This window comes from Amphibalanus amphitrite, unplaced genomic scaffold, assembly GCF_019059575.1.
Source record: "Amphibalanus amphitrite isolate SeventyFive unplaced genomic scaffold, NRLGWU_Aamphi_draft 000039F_arrow, whole genome shotgun sequence".
Lineage (NCBI taxonomy): Eukaryota > Metazoa > Arthropoda > Thecostraca > Balanomorpha > Balanidae > Amphibalanus > Amphibalanus amphitrite.
The window spans coordinates 892734-913921 of record NW_024881535.1 but is presented as its reverse complement, the minus strand read 5'-3'; the positions used below and the strand labels follow the sequence as shown (position 1 = coordinate 913921).

Sequence of the window (21188 nt, the reverse complement as noted above, 5' to 3'; positions counted from 1 at the left end):
CTTTAGCTAGTGATATATTGTATACGTGAGCATCGCTGTTACTCTGCATTAAAACCAAATGCTTTTAATATGTAATTATTCATGTATGAACCAGTATAACGCCTTTTGGGGCGACTAACGGAGCGAGCGAGATGGTGAGCCTTGCACGTGCGAAATTGCGAGGGGGTACCTCCAACTGAGTTGTGCACGGCATCCTACTAACCGGTCTCTAGCGATGTGCCAAATTTGAGCACAATCGGCCCAGCCGTTCTCGAGATCTGGAAGCGGCACCCTGCACGTGCGCACGTGCAAAATGGGTCCCAACTGACTTTTGCACAGCACCCTACTAACCGGTCCCTAGCCATGTACCAAATTTGAGCGCCATCGGTCCAGCCGTTCTCGAGATCTGGAATCGACCCCTGCACGTGCGCACGTGCAGCAGCACCTCAACTCTGGCACATGGATATGCATTGCATAGTGGGTGCCTACCCACATGCCAACTTTCAGCGCAATCGGCCAAGTAGTTACCGAGATATTGAACAATTACAAAAGTGACACCTCTTCGTTTTGCACGTGGCACGTGCATAAGGGGTCACCCACATGCATCGGGAATAGTCCAATACTTGGTAGAAGGAATGAAGCTACCCTACAAAAATTACCGCATGTAAATCGGTCAAGTGGTTGCTGAGATATAAGCCTCGCAAAAGCGTGACCACGGCCGGCCGGCCGGCCGGCAGGCCGGCCGGCCGCTCATACTCAGAAATTTCCGTTAATCTAAGGAAAGACTACGCTCGCTTCGCTCGCTCCGTAATACAGGGTGGACCAAAAAGGATGGAAACATTTTAAACTCGTATAAAACATGCAATATTGCATGCAGGTGACTGAAAATGATACCAAACGAGAGTACATTTTGTGGAAATTCATAATAACATCATCCTCAGCTGCTTTCTCTCGTTTTCAGTCTCTCACAATAGATGTTCGAGGAGACCACCTTTGCGAGACAGGCACAGATCGGCCTGCCTGGCGGCTGACGCGATAGCCCGACGACACATGTCCTCTGGTATGACTCGCACAGCCTTGATGATCGCTCTCTTCAGGCCACAGAAGCTTGCTGGACCTTCTTTGTAGACCTAGCCCTTGAGATGACGCTACAGGGAAAAAATCCATAGGGGTCAAGTCAAGTGAGCAGACGGGCCAGTTCCGACTGGCACCGCGGGATATCAGCCGGTCACCAGAGTGGTTCTCGATCCACTTGAGCATTGTTTTGCAATGTGAGGAGACGCACCGCCTTGCTGGAGCCACATGAGGTCCAAGATACTGCCATATGTCGCTTGATCTCACTTCAAGAACTTCTTAAGCGTCGCTTGGTAGGTCAGCCACGTCGCTCCCACCCTCGAACCGAAGTGGAACTGGCCTGTCTGCTCACTAACCGACCTGACCCTATGGATTTTTTTCCTGTAGGGTCATCTCAAGGGTCACCGGTCAGGTCTATAAAGAAGGTTCTGTAAGCTTTAGTGACCTGAAGAGAGCGATCACCAAGGCTGTGCGAGTCATACCAGAGGACATGTGTCGTCGGGCTATCGCGTCAGCCGCCAGGCGGGCCGATCTGTGCCTGTCTCGCAAAGATGGTCTCTTCGAACATTTGCTGTGAGAGACTGAAAACGAGAGAAAGCAGCTGAGCATGATGTCATTATGAATTTCCACAAAATGCACTCTCGTTTGGTATTATATAATACTGAACGAGGCCGGTGTAAATAAATTTTCAAGACCGAGGTCCTTACTGGATTTTTGAACGAGGCCGAAGGCCGAGTTCAAAAATCAGTAAGGACTGAGGTCTTGAAAATTTATCACCGGCCGAGTTTGGTATGTATTTTACTGTATGCCAACGATGCCAACGATAAATTTATTTTCTGGACCGAAGCTCTTAGCCGACTTAGGAACGAGAACATCCCAAAATGTTGGCTTAAGTGCATTCTGGTAATGCATTTTTGACCGTGGTCAATTTGCTTACACCAGTTATTACCACACCCCTCTGGCTAATGTATTTGAATAGACCAGGCATACAGTAATATTTTCAGTCACCTGCATGCAATATTGCATGTTTTATACGAGTTTAAAATGTTTCCATCCTTTTTGGTCCACCCTGTAAATACTTCTGTGTGTTTTTATTTGTGTTTCAGTTTGAAATGCACATACGGGGACAAACATGAATAAATTTGGCTAGAATCATGAATGAAAATGAAACTCAGCGCATCATCTAAATGATATCTCTAGTTCACCTCATTTTAAGATCCTTGGTCTGCTCGAAATTCAATTAATCCTGTCTTCTGTTCCTGATCATTGTATCGAAGTTCCGGAACGAAAGAATATACTCTTACCCATCAGGAAAGAGCCCAGTTTTCCTACTAAACGCTACCAGGAGGAGGTGTGAGGTAAGACGTCCTCGTGCGATGCACGGAATACCGTTACAGCGAGGAACGATCCGATCATCTGATAGAGCACACCCATGAAGTGAGTGAACATGTCTTATCGGCTAGAGTGAGGCAGTCGACCAAACTGCTCCGTCTCAGGAGGGCGGTGGCATTCCGTTATTTATGCCCATGGCCTAAGTGCATACTGTCACTGATTTCATCATGCATCACAAGGATGAACAATGCAAATAAAACAGCTTGTTGCTCTTAAATTTCACCAAGTTAGTATTGCGCAGGTTAACAAAATCCACGAATAAATAAGAAAAACCAAAACTGTGAGGAAACCTAGCCTCGTACACTGATCAAACTACCTTGAATAATGGGTAAACGAGAAGCACCACGAGTTGCTAATAGACTGGTGAGTCCGGCGGCTGAAGGCATTCCGCAGGGGGTGGGGTCCAGAGAAGTGAAGTGTGAGCAAGATCGATTTAGCCAGGTATTGGTCCTAACAATGAAAAGGATGGGTCATTGAGTCCATTTGAATTCATTAAAAAGACTTTGAGCTTTTGTCCACGGTAAATAGATGAAAATAATTTACTTTGATATAGCGATTTTGAATTTTGATATAGCGGACTAGTTGTTGAGGGCCAAATGCCTCTGTCTCATCGGGCTGATCGTAAGTCACCGACATGTCACATCCGCTTGCAGGCACTGGCGGATCCAGCTCAGAGTTTTTTTTTTGGGGGGGGGGGCAAATCATGACAATTTATCGATTCTTTCCATGCCTCGTCCATAGGCGTAATGTTAAAATTATGCCGTTTGGGAGGGGCAAATGCCCATTTTGCCCCCCCCCCTGGATCCGCCACTGCTTGCAGGTGCCGACTCTGAATCGCAACTGTAAAAAACTGTTAAATCTGTTTTGTTATAGTTATTTCAATCACTTCAATCTGTTGCAAAGCACCTCTCCATTTGTAAAATCACGGTTGAACAAATGAACAGCTAGACCTGTCACCTGAGGTGGCCTATTGCACAGCTGTATACGGGGCCCGGCTTCAGTCCATAGGTGAGCCGTTTTGGCCACCAGGCAGCGCTAGAGGCGGCGAGATGGCGCCACGACAGGCGCAGCACGGCCGTCGGAGAGGCAGGCCTCAGCCGGATCCGCCGAACATGGTGCATATTGGCCGTTTTAACAACGGGCTGTCTGGCGAATGCACCTAATTTGACCAAATCTGCACCAAATTCCAATAAATATCTTCATATCATGAATTTATTTCAGTGTTATCGAAAATAATATCATAATGTCAAAAATGAGGCATATAGGTAACAATCTGTGCAATCCACACTGACAACTTTTAAGAAACAAAATGAATCTAATTTGACCAAATCTGCACCAAATCTGCACCTACTCTGCAATAACTGTGTACCAGAAACCCGTCGTGAAAAGGGCTAGTTTTGTGTCGTTTGCAATAGCTAAAACAAGCAATAGCTAAAAAGAAAATGATCGTGTCATCTTTCATTCTTTTCCATTTTCACAAACGTCTTTGTCTTTTCTGATTTATTTGACTACTTGAGCACGAGGGTTCTGTCAAGACGAAGAAGCGCGAAAACTTAACATATCGACAGGTGAAGCGAAAAACGAAAATTGCAATGGTGCAACAAACGACTTACTACTCGGTTGCAGTCAACGCTCTTTCGACGTAAGGCACCAGACATGTCCTGTTCACTGTGTATTCGGCAGTACCTACATTACGGTACCCACTTCACAAATATCTCAATCTTCGTCCATGTGCTCAGTTAGTGACACTGAAAGCCTCTGTGTCACCGCATGGTACAATCGCCAGAACAAATGCGTTCCTCGTCTCACACCTCTCATCGCATGCTTTTCAATTTCAATCGCATATTTTCAACTAACTATCGATTCTAGATACTCACTTGTGAATCTTCACCACGCCATTACCAGGACAATATTTCCACAGAACACATTACCTCATGCCGCAGTACCTCTTTTCTCTCTCTTGCTGACTTCATCTGTTTCACTCTTACTTCTTGTCAACCACCTCTTGACGAAGAACCTTGGCCAAGCTCCTCCTCATCTCCACGGTCTTGGGGTCGACTTTGCCGGCCATGGCCGACCGCGCCGCGCGTGAAGACTTGGGTCTCGCCTGTTTGGACTCTCCCTCTGCCGCCAGCATCTTCTCACGTTCTGCTCTCTTCATCAGCAGAAGCTTGTCCCGCTGCTGACGCAGGTACTCCTGCCTTCTCTTCAGCTCCTCGGGCGAGATTTTATCAGCCGCCGTTTGCGGCGCGGCCTGCGGCGGGTCGGAGATGGACAGTTTCATGGTGCTGTTGATGATCTCCTGCTCGCGGTCGCGGCCGGCCCGCAGTTGCTGCTTGGTCTGCTCGGTGCTGACGATGGCCTCCTCGAGGGCGCGGGTGTCGCCGTCCACGCTGCCGCCCTGGTCCTCCAGCGAGCGGCGCGTCACCTCCTCCAGGATGCGGCGCTCCTGCTCGCTAACGTCGCCCGGCAGGAAGCTGGCCGGGATGACGCCGTGGCGGTGCTGCAGCAGCTCCAGCGCCTGCAACTGCAGCTCGATGTTGGTGCGGATCATCATCCTCTGGAACATGTCGAAGTCGTCGGCCGCCCACAGCTGCTCGAACTGCAGCTGGTGGAACTTGGACTTCATCTCGGCGGCCGCGTTGCTGCAGGCCTTCTCGAACTGCTCTGGCGTGATGCCGATGTCTTCCATGTAGGAACCCAGCATCAGATCCACCAGGTTCTTGTAGTCATCGTGAACCTTCTTGTAGGCCTTGCTGTTGGCTCCGTCAGGTTCGAATAACATCGACCTCTCTTCGATGAAGTTCATGATCGGAATGTTCCAGAGCGGACCCCGGAGGAAATCCACGAGTGAATCGAACACCCATGCGTGCTCGTCTTCTTTAGCCGCCTTCTTGGGCATTCTGGAGGGCTCTCGAGACACAGACAGCCGGATGCACCCTGCGTCGAAGGCGACGGTCACGGACAGCAGGAAGCACTGGAGTGAGCGTCGAGACCGATGAGGATCGGCAGCGCGATCGACGCGCCTTCGTCGGTTGTCGACGACAACATTCCACTGGCGTCAGGGGCGGCGCCGGTAGGAGGGGGAGGGGGTCGACGGTCTCGACATTCCATTGCAGTAGGTAAAGAGGGCGAGGCGAGGAGTGGGGTGTCAGAGGGTGCAATGCTATAGAACATAGAATGAGGCGAAAGTGTAGATCAAATGACTGACGGTCTCAATAAAACCGCAGATACTCATCATCGCCAGCGCATGTTAGACGTATCAGCATGAAAGCATTCATCAGTTATCAACACTCAGTGGGCAAAGAAATTTACCATATCTATGAATATATGTATATCATTTAGAAAAAAACATCACACCTGATTGTCTAGCTATTTCCGTCACGCATCACCTCTTCCCTTCCCAATTTCTACACCCTTTCTTGGTCCTCCCCTTTTTCTCATCCTACCCTCCTTGCTACCCCCATACCCCTTTTCTGACCCACTGACACCGCCCCTGTGTCACCACCCTCCGGCCACCCACCGGACCAATCAGGTCACAGTCTCGTGCATCGATCGCCCCCACCCGTGGAATGCAACTGGTTGGCCGGGTAACGAGAAACGCTCAACACTGGGCCACCGTTCGCCAACCAATAATGCATAGGAGGAGGGGGGAGAGGGGTTGTACGGGGAGGGGGAGGGGGCAGACATGTGACGGGCGACCATAGCTGTTGATGGGGCTGGTCAATACATTGGACGTCTGTATTGGCCTGGTGCCTTTAAACAGTGTTGAAGGTTCTATAATGGTTCGGAAAAAGTCAGATGTTTTCAGCTGTTTTAATTCTCAGCCGTATTGATTGGCTTGCTATTTAAAGGCGGAGTCATGCTAATGCATGCCATAAATCGAAGAAATGAAGCGGAATAGCCACGAACTTATGAGGAATAGCTTTCAGATGTCAAGTCCGCCTCGTTGGAAGTGACGTTAAGGAGGACAGACCACTCAACCACTCAAACTGTTTGTTGGGTTAGCCTCTTTCGGTCTAACGAAGACCATTTCAGGGCCGGAAGGATGACAGGAATTAGGGGGAGACATTGGTCTGGACGAACCCCCTGTGACTCTCGTTGGGGCTGAGCCATTCACGAGGACAGGCCTCCCAGCCCCCTGACACTCACATCACCCGGCTACGGGCCTGCTCCTATTGGAGCTACCCGCATGGGATAAAGTTGCCCGTCCAGCCCTGGAACAGAAGTGGAGGCGTGGAGGAGAAGGATTTGATTATCCTGACTCCTGAGGATGGAAACGACGGAATGGAGGACTCAAACAGTCACCGTGGAGGGTATGATTTTGTAAGATCTTCGTCCTTTCACCAGCTGTTTGGTAGAGTAGCCGTCAGCTGGAAGCAGCAGATAAGAACGGTCAGTGGAGTCTCATCAAATGATAAACGGTATCCGTTCCACGACGAAGGCGTTCTCAAAGACCATTTGAGATTGAAGGCTGCCCCGAGTGGAGCGCTTGCACCGCCTCAGCCACCCTGATACCTGGCGAGCAGTCGTGGAAGCAGTAGTTCGGTACCTGGCCACCAGGAGAGAAACTCGACGTAGAAGTCTGCCGCTAACACTGCAGTATGTATGCTCAAATTGTGGCATTTCTCGGTGAAAGATCACCAGTCACGTCTCCCGTCGCGTTTTCCGTCTCATCCCCGTCCCACCTTCCGTCCCGTCTCCGTCCCGTCTACATTCCCGTCTTCCGCCAGAAAATAGGCAATCGTGTGTAGGGGAGAGTGGGGAAAGATGCCCAGTGTTTTACTATGTCATATATTATTCGAAAATGACGATCGGAAAGCAAAAACTTCGAGTTTCAACGGAAGCCGACATCATTTTTCTCCAAAAATATCACACTTTCGCGCCTGAAATATGATAACTTTTTTTGCTATTAAGCATTTTCCTGAATAAGTGAAAGGGGGCATCTTACCCCACAGGGTGGGAAAGACGCCCCCTGGCGTTGGGAAAGATGCCCCCTGCACTATAAGTGACATAAATGGGCACGTGAATCGCCTGAACGAATCAGTAGTCCCTTCGAGCCTGCAGTAGACATCAAACGTCATCGTAAGGGCCCTCAAAAGTAGTCGTAAGGGGCTTCAGAGGTCATCGTTAGGGCCATCATAGTCCAGCGCGGCCAAACAAGCCTCCGTGGTGGCGTTCGGAGACCACTGTGGGGCCCTTATAGGTCTTTATGATGCTTGGGGGCCATCAAGCCCATCGTGGGGACCCCAGATGCCAGCGCGACCCGTGGAGCCAACGTGGGAGCCCTCAAAGGATGTCGTGAGGGGCCCTGGAGCCAATAATGGGGCCCACAGAGGCCGTCGTGAGGGCTCAGAGTCAGATGCCGCCCCAAAAGTCGCTGTGTGGGCCGAGAGACCGGCATGGGGAGCACCCGACCGTACTGGACTCTCAATAGTCCCAGATCGGCTTTTGTCTCTCATCACAAGTATGTAATAAATGATTTGACGGGCTGCTTGAAGGACAGCCTACAGATTTAGGGGGGCGTCTTTCCCCATCAGGACAGGGGGCATCTTACCCCAAGGTACCGAAGTAACATTAAATCAGTACAATTTGTTAGCCATAAAACTACACCCTGAAACAAACTGTTTGGGACACAGTGCACGCATGTTAATGTATCACGACTATAACAAGGGACGCAAAAATTATCTATCTTCTTTGATATTTACAATGTTTTGACACCAAAATATTTTTTGAAAGCAGCAAATAAAAAACATGCAATCACCAGCCAGCCGTTGCCCAACTGAGCTTCGCAAATTTTTGTGCAGTTAACAAGGCAGGCTTCCGCTTTACGTTATGAACATTAATTTCCAGGTTCGATTCATTGTTTCGCCGCTAGAGGGGGTGGGGCGTCTTTCCCACCCTGGGCATCTTACCCCACTCTCCCCTACGTTGTCGGTTGATTTTCAGTGAGCAAAATTTACGGAGTACGGGTGTCATTTCACAATGTTTTATGGGCTGTGGCCTGTGCATTTAACTATATATGGAAGCATTTGTGGTTACGAGCGAGCGAGCGCAGCGAGCGAAGCGAAGTCTTTTCAATATAACGGAAAAATCTCAGTATGAGCGGCCCGGCCCGGCCCGGCCCGGCCCGGCCTGTAACGCTTTTGAGAGGCTTATATCTCAGCAGCCGCTGGACCGAATGGCCTGCGGTCTTTTTTTCTGGGTAGCTCCATCCCTTCTACCCCGTAATTAACTACTTTTGATACATCTCAGTGACCGCCGTGGCACGTGCCACGTGAAAAGTCAAGGGTGTTCAAGCAGTTTTGCAAAAGTAATGATTTTGAGAGGCCCATATCTCAGCAGCGGCTTGAGCGATTGTCTTGCGGTCATTTTTATAAGGTAGCTGCATCCCTTCTACCAAAGGTCGGATACTCTTCATCTATGTGAGTGACCCCCACTGCACGTGCAAAATACAACAATAAAAGGTGCCAAATTTGTTCCCATTTCAGTAACTCGGTAATTACTGGGGCGATTTCGCTGAAACTTGGCATACAGGTAGGCACCCACCAGGCAATGCATTCCCATGTGTTGCAGTTAGGGTGCTACTGCACGTGAGCACGTGCAGGGGGCGTTTCCAGATCTCGAGAACGACTGGGCCGATTGCGCTCAAATTTGGTACACGGTTGGGGACCAGTTAGTAGGGTGCCGTGCAAAAGTCATTTTGGACCCCGTTTGCACGTGCGCACGTGCAGAATGCCGCTTCCAGATCTCAGGAATGGCTGGGCCGATTGCGTTCAAATTTGGCACACGGCTATCGACCGGTTAGAAGGGTGCTTTGCGCAAGTCCGTTGGAAGTACCCTCTCGCCCTTCTGCACGTGCAGGGCTCCTATCTCGCTCGCTCGTTCTTCGCCCAAAAGGCGTTTTACTGGTTAATATATCAGTCACGGAAGTCTCAGGAATTTCGGTTTTGGCCGATTTTTTTTTATGCTCTGAACTCCGATATTTCTTATTTTAAGGCAGCCTCTGCGACAAATCTCCTTTTGCCTAACATTTCCAAAAGGTCAGACCCCTTCCCGATCTCTGCTCCCTTTGATCCTGATCTCTGGTTTTTGGAACCCGGTTTCTGGTCTCTGGGACCCTGATCTGGACCCGATCTCTGCTCCCTCTCTCCCCGATCTGTATTCCCTCAGACCCGATATCCGCTCTCCTCCAGCTCCGCCCGCGCCCCGCCGTCGGCTCGCTGTCCCGACCGTCGTGAAAGCTGAGTCGGCTGGGCGGCCACCCCGCCCGCCCCACCAGGTCACTGAACTCAGTGCCACTGGGCCGGTTTCTCCGCGCCGCCCGCCTCGAAAGTCGCCGCGCGCGCCGCCGCGCCGCCGAGCGCTCCAATGTCATGCTGGCCGCGTTTGTGGGCTGGGACGGCCAAATGGAGCAGCAGCGACGAGCTAGATTCGCCAGGGGGATGTGTTGGTTGGAAGGACATGAGCTAGTTTAGCCAACTTGACTTCCAGGTCATAAACGAATCACTTCGGGTATTGTAACGTTTGCGGCTCTATTTCCACCATCTTTTTCTTGTCTGTGTATGTTCTACTTTTTTGCCGTTGGTGTACAGATAACCGGTTTTCAGTTTGTTAATCATCGCCAGGCCCTTTTAACTTCATTGCTTCTTCCGATATATTTATCTTTTCTTCCAGATATAGCTTTTTATCTAACAAGCTCTTATTTCTTCGGAGTTTTCACATGTTATGCCAGTCGCCTCCTTCATGTTCGGTTCATTCTCTTTTTTCCAACTCTGGTGCCTCTCTCCCCTTCCTCTTTCCCAAGCCACACCTTCCCTCCCTCCTCCCACACCTCTCTCCCCCTCTCCCCCCCCCGTGCCGTCCGTCCGGCTCGGCCGACCGACTGGTCTGTCGACCCGCCGGCCGGTCCGTTCCACTGACCCCGATAGGAGCCGGTCCGACCGTACCGCTGCCGGCACCTCGTGAGACCCGCCGGCAGCCGACCACGCCGTACCAGCGGCATTTTGTTCCAGTGACTGTCATTCCGGGGCCGGTGAGACGGCGCGACACTTTCGCCGCCGTGGTGACGGGAAACGGCGCGACTGAGACGAGACCCGGAGCAGAGAGGGGGAAATGTTCACATGTTCACATCGCTGGCCGCTGGCTCAATGGCTTTGACATCGGTCAAGAAAAAAGCAGCGAGTGCAAACTGCAATTATAGCACAATTTAGATTGCTATACAAATGTGAGATTATTGACCTCTGTATAACGATCATAGAACTCTATACACGGTATAAAGATGTCTACGGCTGGATAAGCTGAAAGGAGCAAGCAGATACAGACACTTCCGGACAAGACAACTGATTTATATCCCCAAGCATTATGTTCGGCACTAGAATTAGACCTCTCAATAAATGTATCGACCAGTAAATAAAACCAACTGACAAATTACACTACAACTTAGCAATAAAGAAATAAAAGAACAAGTAACCTTCCTGGTATGGGTCGAGTCTAAAAACTTATAAACTAAACAAACCAGCTTCGGAGTAGGATGAAACGTCAATCGCTAGGTATAGGATTGGGTAAAAGCAAAAGGCTTACAAAGATAATGAACGGGGCTGTCAAAACGCTGCTTCTGTCCAGTCCAATAGCTTTATTCATGTGAGCTACCCGAGCTCACTTTGTCACCACCAGCACAGCCCAATGTCTAGCATGTCCAATTTTCAAAGCTCAATGTCCAACGCTGAATGTCTATTTTGAACAGTGCCGAAAAAAGAGCTGGCCTAACTTTCATAGAATTCTCCAGATACTTTGGTGTACCAAACTCTTCGGATGCTTATTACAGCCATCCGACACATTTGGTAAGCCCTTTCACTTGAAATGAAAAGATACTAAATCAGCATAAATGCCATCCCGCTGCCGATTAGGCCAGCCGGAGCACCGCTACCCGCATTCTAGCCGGACATAAATGCGTGAATTCAATCAAAGACTGATCTGAGGGTGATATGCGGTCACAGACACATATAATTAACATTTGCACTAAATATATTGGAGTTTTGATATGAAGTACGTGAACACTCCTTGACATGAGCCTAGCGACATGAAGTCTAAGTTTTATTTTATTTTAACTTGAGTACCGATCCAGGCTCCAGACGACCTCACTCAGGCTCTAAACAATTAACGATTAGCCTCTCGTCTCTATCAGTCGGCGGACTCAGCGAACTCAGTGAACTCAGTGAACTCAGTGAACTCAGCTCCTAACTCAGACCTCGATCAGCTGTGTAGCGGGTCGCCATGTCCGGGTGTCCACCACTGGCCAGTCACCGCATGGTCAGCTGACCGAAATAAGGTCAGTCGAGCGCCGCACTGACGACCGCCTGGCCGACCGCCCAACGGCCGGCGCGGCGTGATGGGGCGGCGACGTGAGCTAGAACGTGAGCTATAGCGGCGTGAGCTGCACGGATGTGAGCCAGGGACAGACCCAGCGATGTGAGCCGGGGGCGTGAGCTAGGACGTGAGTTAGTGCCGTGAGCCAGCGTGGTGAGCGAGAAACGTAAATAAGCGTTTTGAGCCAGGGTCGTGAATTAAAATGGTGAGCAGACGAAGCAAGCCAGCTCCAAGAGCCATGTAGAAAGCTCGGAACATCGGATGGCTAGGAGGATAATTTAGCGGGGGGAGTCACTCGGATGAGCCCGTACTGTAGGACAAACTGGCGAGCTATCGCAGCAGACATTAGACAGCAAGCGAGGCAGCGCTGTGGCTTACCGGCTAGCAAGCTTCGTGAACCAGCGAACCGAAACGGCACCTCCAGCGCACCAGCGCGGCTCGGCGGCCGTCGCTTGGTAGCCAAACGGACCATCCTCCCTCCCCGTCCCCACTTACCCAGCGCGGAGCGGCGCGGTAGCCAAGCGGCTGGGAGGGAGGGGAGGGTGTCCGTCCGTCTGTTCGTCCGTCCGTCCGTCCGTCGCCAGGTTTTCGACCGCGATCGCGTCTTCCGCGCGCCGCCAGCCGACCAGTTCGGCACGCGCGGCTGTGAGGACCCCCCTCCGTCCTCCCCCCCGCGGGCTAACACCACACGTGCGGTTACGGTGGGCAAGAATGCAAAGAAAGTAGGCGGAACTGGAAACCACTGTGCTCGATCTTTTATGATATAGGAAAAGGGGTATGTAGCGTGCAATGTACAGTGTGATGGATATGTCTTTCATTGAGCCCACAGAGCAGCGGCACGTTGTTTTCGTCGTACTTGTGTTAATGTAAGCAAGCCTTTTATGTCCTTCGCCATGAACTCGGAAATAGGCGGTGATATCGTTAGACGTTTCTAGCAACTATAGACGCCTCTTTCCGAAAGTGAGACGAAATGGGAATATTTTATTCTAGTAAGGGCTATAAACGACGTTGCTCTAGTCAATAGCGGCGTGTGAGGGGCATACATGTGCCTAAAAGATGCAATTGAAACCCATGCCTTCACAGCTTTACATATTCTGTTGCCGACAAACTAGGCAAATGTCGCGCCGCCGATGCCGAGACGAGCCGCCGCCGCGCCGCCCGTCACCCCGCCCCGCCGGTCCCGCCGCCGAGCCGGGCCGCCGCCCGCCCAGCGGCCACCTGTCGCCGCGCATGGTTTTTTCTGAGACAGAGGCAATGGGCCATATCGACGCCGCGAACGGTGGACTGGCGTCCCCCTGTGACCCTGCGACCCGGCTGACCTGTGGCCTGTTCCGAATGGGGCCGGCGGGGCCCTGGGCCTGGGAACTAGAAGGGTGTGTGAGGGGACGCGGCGTGCCGGCCGCCTTTTTTGTGCTCTATGTCACGACCCCTGTATCGAGTGACATTTGGCCACGTATTTGAACCGATACCGGGCTCTGCTCGGTCTCACTTCACTGTTAGTCGCCGACGAGTTCACTTCGCTCTCAAACGCGGACGGCGGCGCTCTGCTGCCGCTCACGTCTAACTTTTCTAACTACTGTGTCTGTGCTGTACTGCTGCCATCTCGCCGTCTTCGGTCAATAGCGAACTCTTCTATTTAGAAGACTGTGTTTAAGTGGTGGTGGTGTGAGTGAAACCGAAGTGGCGAGTGGAGGAAAGGAGAGCGGCGCGCAGCTCACAGTTCTCACGGTGGCCGGGTCTTCTCACTATTCCTATCAATCCTCTGTCATCCTACATTATATGCATGCCGCGAGGTGTGCTCCTTATGCGCTCTGAGACGGGCGCTGTTGAACGACCCAACATGCATGCCGCGAGGTGTGCACCTTATGCGCTCTGAGACGTGCGCTGTTGAACGACCCAACATGCATGCCGCGGGGTGTGCTCCTTATGCGCTCTGAGACGGGCGCTGTTGAACGACCCAACATGCATGCCGCGAGGTGTGCTCCTTATGCGCTCTGAGACGGGCGCTGTTGAACCTTTGATCCGTAAATTATTCATCCGTGTTTATTTATTTACCGATTAGATACTTCCCTTCTTCATTATTCGTTCACTGCCTCTATTAATCCTACATCCTCTCACAATTTCCCCCGGCCGCCAACCCGAATGCTGCGAGACGTAACAAACACTATACAGTCCACACAAGAAAGCCAGAGACGTCCGCAACATTCGCTGGTCCTCCGGGCCGGATGATATCAGCTAAGAAAGTAAGAAGTCTAGAAGAGAATGTACAATAAGTCGATACTGTGCGTGAACAACCGTCCGTGACGTCGATAAGTTCTGCTCCCACCGTGTCAGTCGAGTTGAGAAGTATCGTGGACCGATGGAAGACGCGATGGAGACGGAGCACCAGGAGACGACGCCTGAGAATTGCGAGCCTGCAGGGCAAGAGGAGACGGAGACGGAGAACCGGGAGACGATGCTAGAGAACTGCGACCCTGCAGGAGGAGAGGATGGAGATATCACCGCTGAACGGAAAGCATTAAAGCTTCATCGCGGTCGCAAGGCAGCCATGTTCACACGCTCGTGTAACAGGGCTGACGCGCAAATAGCGCGGCGAGCCAGTGAGGAGGAATTGAAGAAGCGGCTCGAGACGCTGCACACAACGCTGGACGCCTTCATGGATGCAAATGAGGAGTTTGTAGAGAAGTTGCAAGATGTGAGCGAGCTGGAAGAAGCGGAGGAGTACGCCACAAGAATGACAGCGCGGCACGCCGAAACGGTCGCAAGAATTGAAGAGGCGATAACTCGCCCATCAGCGAGCCGCTCAGCGTCACGCACAGGAATGCTCCCCCTACCATCGGTGCAACTTGAGGAAGGAAGCAAAGTGTGCGGGTCTCATATATCACGAGGCTCAAAGGCTTCAGCCACTTTCAAGGAGGCTGAAATCACCGCGGAATTGAAAGCTCTCGAACTAAAGCATCTCAAAGCAAGGAAAGAAAGAGAACGAGAGATGAGAAAACAGGAAGATATGCTGGAAGAAGCAAGGAAAGAAAGAGAACGGGCGACGGAAGAAGCAAGGAAAGAAAGAGAACGAGAGATGAGAAAACAAGAAGATTTGCTGGAAGAAAGGGCTCTAGAAGAGGAAGTGGAACGTGCGACTTTGAAGGCGCGTCTCTGGAGGGCCGCTGGCAACGAGTTGGAGTGGGAACGAAGACACGACTTTGAAGATGAGGTCGCTGTGGAAGTGGCGCCTAGTCGTCAAAACAACACCGGATGCGGCCGCGAGAAGGGAAACGAGCAAGAGCAAGGACGCGTGATCAGTGGCTTGGGAGAGCTCCGGCGCAAGCCGCCGCCACCGAAAGCTACTAGTACCTCTCCGATGGCCGACGAGACGCCGAGAACTGCCAACCAGGACCCAGCCAGCTGGGTGACAGCGTTGGGTTCCGAGCGGCGATGTGACGTCCCGGGTCCATCAGCATTCGTGAAAAGTATACCACGTCTGACACTGCCTACCTTCCGAGGCAGCCCTCAGGAGTGGCCTCGCTGGATCGGCCTATTTAAGGCTCTCGTCCACGACCAGCCGTCTCTATCGGACTCAGAGCGAATGGCTCACTTGCAGAACGCAGTAGAAGGGCCGGCAGCCCAAGCTATTGAAGGCATGCTGTTCAATGGTAGCCTCTACCTGGAAGCTCTGAGAACCCTACAAGAAAGATTTGGGAGAGAAGAAGACATCATCCAAAGTCACTTGAGGAAAATCTTCACTTCCAACCCACCAGCTCTCACGGATCTTCCAGCCATGGAAAAGTTCTACGCCATCGTTCATAACACAGTGACCGTCCTACAGAATCTTGGCTATTCAAGCGATCTGTCCAGTAGTGAGAACCTCAGGAGGGTGGTGGAGAAGCTGCCGAATGAGCTGGCCAGAGAATGGGGTCGTGAAGTGTTTCGGCTACGGCCAGAACGACCCACTCTGAAGACCTTCAGCGAATGGCTTCAGGTGCAAGTCAGCATCCTCAGCTTCTCGGCCGTCCAGTCCGGGACGTCGGAACGGAAACGTGCAACAGGCACGCAGCGGGAAGGAGCTGTACGGAGGACAGCGCTCACGACTGGAGCGACCCACGAAGCTGGAGAAGTGGAGCCACGTTCACCGCCGCCCTGTCTGGTGTGCAGTGAAAAACACAGGGTAACTGACTGCCCGTCGTTCAAGGGCAAAACACTGGAATCGAGAATGGAGATGGTGTACGAGAACGGTCTTTGCTTCTCATGTCTGAGGAAGGGCCACTGGACCAGGAGATGCAGATCCTCACGGAAGTGCGGAGTGGAGGGCTGCAAGCTCACTCATCATCCAATGCTACACAAAGGCTCAGGAAACGCGAGACACGAGGAGGGAAGCTCAAGGGAAGAAGACTCTTCGAGCGGATCATCGACGGCTGCGGCACCACAGCCCCAACCTAAAGGCAGGGGAAACTCGCCGTTTGTAGCAGCCTCCCTCAGCAATGAGACCGACACACTGCTGCAGATCGTTCAGGTTCGCGTCCACGGAGCGGCCAAGTCAAAAGACGTCCTGGCGCTGCTAGATACCGGAGCTCAGACGTCACTGTGCAGCGCTGATGTCCTGCAGGAGTTGGGCATCACCGGGGACCTTCGCCAGCTCTGCATCCAAAATGTGGAGGGAAGCGGAGCTCAGAAACCATCTGAACGCGTTACCCTGACGGTTAGCGCACTCGGCGATGGTGTGAAGAGAGGGTACATCGAAATCCCTGAAGCCTGGGCTGTACCATCACTGAATGTGACTGCCCCAACGGTATCTCACCGCCAACTCAAGCAATGCGAACATCTCCGTGGACTAAAATTCCCGCAGTATGATGGCGGGGATGTGAAACTGCTGCTCGGAGGGAACGTGCTGGAAGCTGTTCTCCAACAGGAAGTACGAAAGGGTCGTTCCAACCAGCCAGCAGCTATAAGAACCGGGTTTGGATGGGCACTAGCTGGCTACATATCATCAGTGGTGCCAAGCAGCCTGCGCCAGGTTATGTTCCTTCAACGCAACGCCCAGAACAGCGACGACGACCTAGCAACCGCCGTGATGGACTGGTCCACGGAGGCTTTTGGGACCAAGTACGACAAGCCTGTAGAACAGTCCAGGGAGGATGAGCGTGCGCTGTCAATCCTGAAAGGCAAAACTAAAGGGCCTCCGGACAGGTGTGAAACAGGCATGCTGTGGAAGGAAGACCGGGTGGAGCTCCCCGACAACGGACGGATCGCAATGAAACGGCTCGAAGCCACGGAACGAAAACTCAAACGCAACTACGACCTGACCAGAAAGGAGCAGTGCTGTCACGGGTCAGGAACGCTGAATCCTGCAGACGACTGCTCAAGAGAGCTGGCCGCGTCAGAGCTAGCGCCAGACTGCAGATGGCTCCGCGGACCCGGGCTTCTGTGGCAAGATGAGGGAGAATGGCCATCAAAGCAAGACGCAAGCCCGCTCAGACCAGGACAAGAGGAAGTGAAGGAAGAGAGCTTCATGGGACTCACAACCCAACGACAGCCCGTGCTACCAGACGCCATGAAGAGCTCAGGCTGGCCCAAGTACCGTCGAGCGGCGGCCTGTGTGAGACGTTTCACTCACAACACAACCATATGCGCCTCAGACGATGAAACACGTCTCAGCGGACCTCTCAGTGCCCAAGAACTCAGGGATGCCGAAGTCTGGATACTCAAACGAGTGCAGAGGACAAGCTATCCGGAGGAAACCCACAGTCTGGCGCTGGGGAAAGAGCTACCTGGGAAGAGTGGTCTGCCTCCGCACTCACCATACCACGACGCAAGGCGAGGGAGACCATCAGTTATCCTCTCCGATAACGGCGCCAGCCTCGTGGGAAGCTGTCTCGAGCTAAAGGCGGAGCTACAAGCCATGGAAAGAGAGATCGCAGGAAAGCTCAGTGTCTTCGAACTTGACTGGCTCTTCAACCTCCCGGCTGCTAGCCACATGGGGGGAGTGTGGGGGAGAGTTGTGCGATCGGTGAAGAACACTCTGAGGAAGGTGGTGGGTCCACAGACGCTCACAGACGAAGCGCTTGTGACGGCACCCACGGAAGTTGAGCACATGGTCGACAATCGACCCCTGATCCACGTCAGCTCGGAGCCGCCAGACCCAGAGGTTCTGACGCAAAATCATGTTCTGCTCGGTGGCGCCTCGAGGCATCTCGCGCCAGGGCTCGTGAGAGACAGAGACATGCGCCGCCGACGCCGATGGAAGCATGTCCAAGCTGTGGCGGAACATGTGTGGAAGAGGTGGACAAGAGAGTACGTGCCGACTCTCATCCAGCGGAGCAAGTGGCGTAAAGAGCAGCGAAACCTGGAAGTCAGGGACATGGTGCTGATAGAAGAATGAAACATGTCTCGGGGCTCGGGGCCATTGGCACGCATCCGCCACGTGTTTCCGGCAGCGGTGGTAGAGTCCGGTCGGCCGAGCTTCAAACGGCTATCGCGAAACTGCACACGCGACCAGCCACCAAAAGATCTGCTTCTGAGAAGAAGAATGCAAGTGAATCTGTGCAGACGGGGAGAAGGAGGATGTCGAGAAGATGAAGGAAGACGAAGAAGGAAGAAGACGATGAAGTAGAGGACCACAAGTGAATTGAAGCTGAGAACGAGACGAATCGAGAGGAGAAAAGTCAACGCATGGCGAGCGAGCGCCGTGTTGGTCGGCCTGGTCTGGCTTGGCTTATTCGCTCGGCAAATGTCTGATGTCTATGTGTGCCGCTTACTAGTGAGTAGTCATAGGAATAGCGTATGAGAAGTTTGTCGGTCATTTGGGTGTGTTCGGAACGTACGACCGAACACAGGGGGGAGTGATGTTGCCGACAAACTAGGCAAATGTCGCGCCGCCGATGCCGAGACGAGCCGCCGCCGCGCCGCCCGTCACCCCGCCCCGCCGGTCCCGCCGCCGAGCCGGGCCGCCGCCCGCCCAGCGGCCACCTGTCGCCGCGCATGGTTTTTTCTGAGACAGAGGCAATGGGCCATATCGACGCCGCGAACGGTGGACTGGCGTCCCCCTGTGACCCTGCGACCCGGCTGACCTGTGGCCTGTTCCGAATGGGGCCGGCGGGGCCCTGGGCCTGGGAACTAGAAGGGTGTGTGAGGGGACGCGGCGTGCCGGCCGCCTTTTTTGTGCTCTATGTCACGACCCCTGTATCGAGTGACATTTGGCCACGTATTTGAACCGATACCGGGCTCTGCTCGGTCTCACTTCACTGTTAGTCGCCGACGAGTTCACTTCGCTCTCAAACGCGGACGGCGGCGCTCTGCTGCCGCTCACGTCTAACTTTTCTAACTACTGTGTCTGTGCTGTACTGCTGCCATCTCGCCGTCTTCGGTCAATAGCGAACTCTTCTATTTAGAAGACTGTGTTTAAGTGGTGGTGGTGTGAGTGAAACCGAAGTGGCGAGTGGAGGAAAGGAGAGCGGCGCGCAGCTCACAGTTCTCACGGTGGCCGGGTCTTCTCACTATTCCTATCAATCCTCTGTCATCCTACATTATATGCATGCCGCGAGGTGTGCTCCTTATGCGCTCTGAGACGGGCGCTGTTGAACGACCCAACATGCATGCCGCGAGGTGTGCACCTTATGCGCTCTGAGACGTGCGCTGTTGAACGACCCAACATGCATGCCGCGGGGTGTGCTCCTTATGCGCTCTGAGACGGGCGCTGTTGAACGACCCAACATGCATGCCGCGAGGTGTGCTCCTTATGCGCTCTGAGACGGGCGCTGTTGAACCTTTGATCCGTAAATTATTCATCCGTGTTTATTTATTTACCGATTAGATACTTCCCTTCTTCATTATTCGTTCACTGCCTCTATTAATCCTACATCCTCTCACAATTTCCCCCGGCCGCCAACCCGAATGCTGCGAGACGTAACAAACACTATACAGTCCACACAAGAAAGCCAGAGACGTCCGCAACATATTCAATTCAACCTACAATTAAGTGTTATAGAATCTGTCGCAGTTACTTCTCCAGAAGTTTATTTGCTAGCTCCACATTAAACAGCGCTGTCCTTACCTCTGCCCTGTTTGAGGCTAGTCTCCATCTTCCAGTCCACAGCTCGCTTTAATTGTCGATATCACCGGTCGTTACGAGCAGTCGGGTACCTCTTGGCATGACCGTGGCTCAGGCGTCACGCCTATCAGTGCATGCTGCCGGCCAGGAAGGCATTAAAGCATGCAGACCCAGATTTCTTCAGCGTCTGCATGGTGCGGCACGACCATAAAACTGTAGTTGGCCGGGGAACAGACCGTCGGAAGGTGGCTTTCACCTAACCCGGCTGCTGAGGCGTGGCCTCCTGTGGGGCAGAGGTCGTCATGGTGAAGGAGGGAGACATGATGAATTGAAAGGGGCGTGAAGAGAACCTCAATTGGAGTTATTTTTAAACATGGTGACATTCAGGCAAGTAATTGCTACTCATGGGCTGCGCTGTGCACGTTAGCCTGCAGAGGAGACCCAGAGGGTTGTAGGCGGAGTCGAGATAGGAGTCGCCCATGTCGTGGCCATGGTAGCAAGCAAGAGTGGGGGTCTGGTGAGTCGGAAGTTGGAACCGGTCAACTTCATTGTCTCGAACTCCGAAACGTCTATCACAAGCTTCATAATCACTTGCCGTGTCGACATCACTATGCGAAACTCGGATGCATATTTTTTAAATGATTATTGAATAAATGGTACCGCTAAATTTTGAGTTCCTTTCCTCCGCAAGTGTCCTCCGCAAGGTCAATTTATCGGGAGTACGTTTTGCTGAACTCTCGCCAATATTGTCGCTGGTAGCCATTTTTTACTTGAATCGGCCAAAATTTGTACCCCACGTCATATTTAGTCTCTTTGAAGCATGTAACGTTCTGTTAGATAAGTAGTCGCAAGTAGTTTGTCCCTAAATGATATATTTTACACATGCATTATGTCAAATATGATGAAATGTGATCATAGGTGGGTGAAGGTAAGGAGAGCTGGAGAGTGGAGGGTGGGGGCCACTGAACTCTAATATATACTGGAAGGAGCATTGGTGACTTGTTTTTGTCTATCGATTCCCGCCATGTTGTGTATACCAGAAATATAAATTGCATGTACGGTAGCAGAGGTGCAGTTTAGTGAGAGGTACACTACTCAAAAGTGCTGCTGCTTCATGCTTGCAGTTTGATTGCAGTGATCAACTTTTCAAGACTTTGGTATACACAACATGGCGGAAATCGTTAGACATTCTGGCCCATATACGGCCAAGGCGAGTGCCTCCCCCTGGTGGGGGCTTATTAATGATGTAAGACGGTAACAGACTATTATTTTTCTATGACGACAAAAATACAATAAATGTGAAAAAATATTGCCACTTAATCTGGGCCAAAAG

The 21188-nt window shown here is 52.2% G+C and overlaps 1 protein-coding gene across 1 annotated transcript; it reads right to left on the bottom strand.

The window, feature by feature from the left end:
* Window positions 1-3930: 3930 nt before the first annotated feature.
* Window positions 3931-5427, bottom strand: LOC122374163 (cilia- and flagella-associated protein 36-like). Its single transcript, XM_043352765.1, has one exon. It carries the CDS (start codon window positions 5345-5347, stop codon window positions 4430-4432), a length of 918 nt encoding a protein of 305 aa, XP_043208700.1. The 5' UTR covers window positions 5348-5427; the 3' UTR covers window positions 3931-4429.
* Between the last annotated feature and the right edge of the window lie 15761 nt (window positions 5428-21188).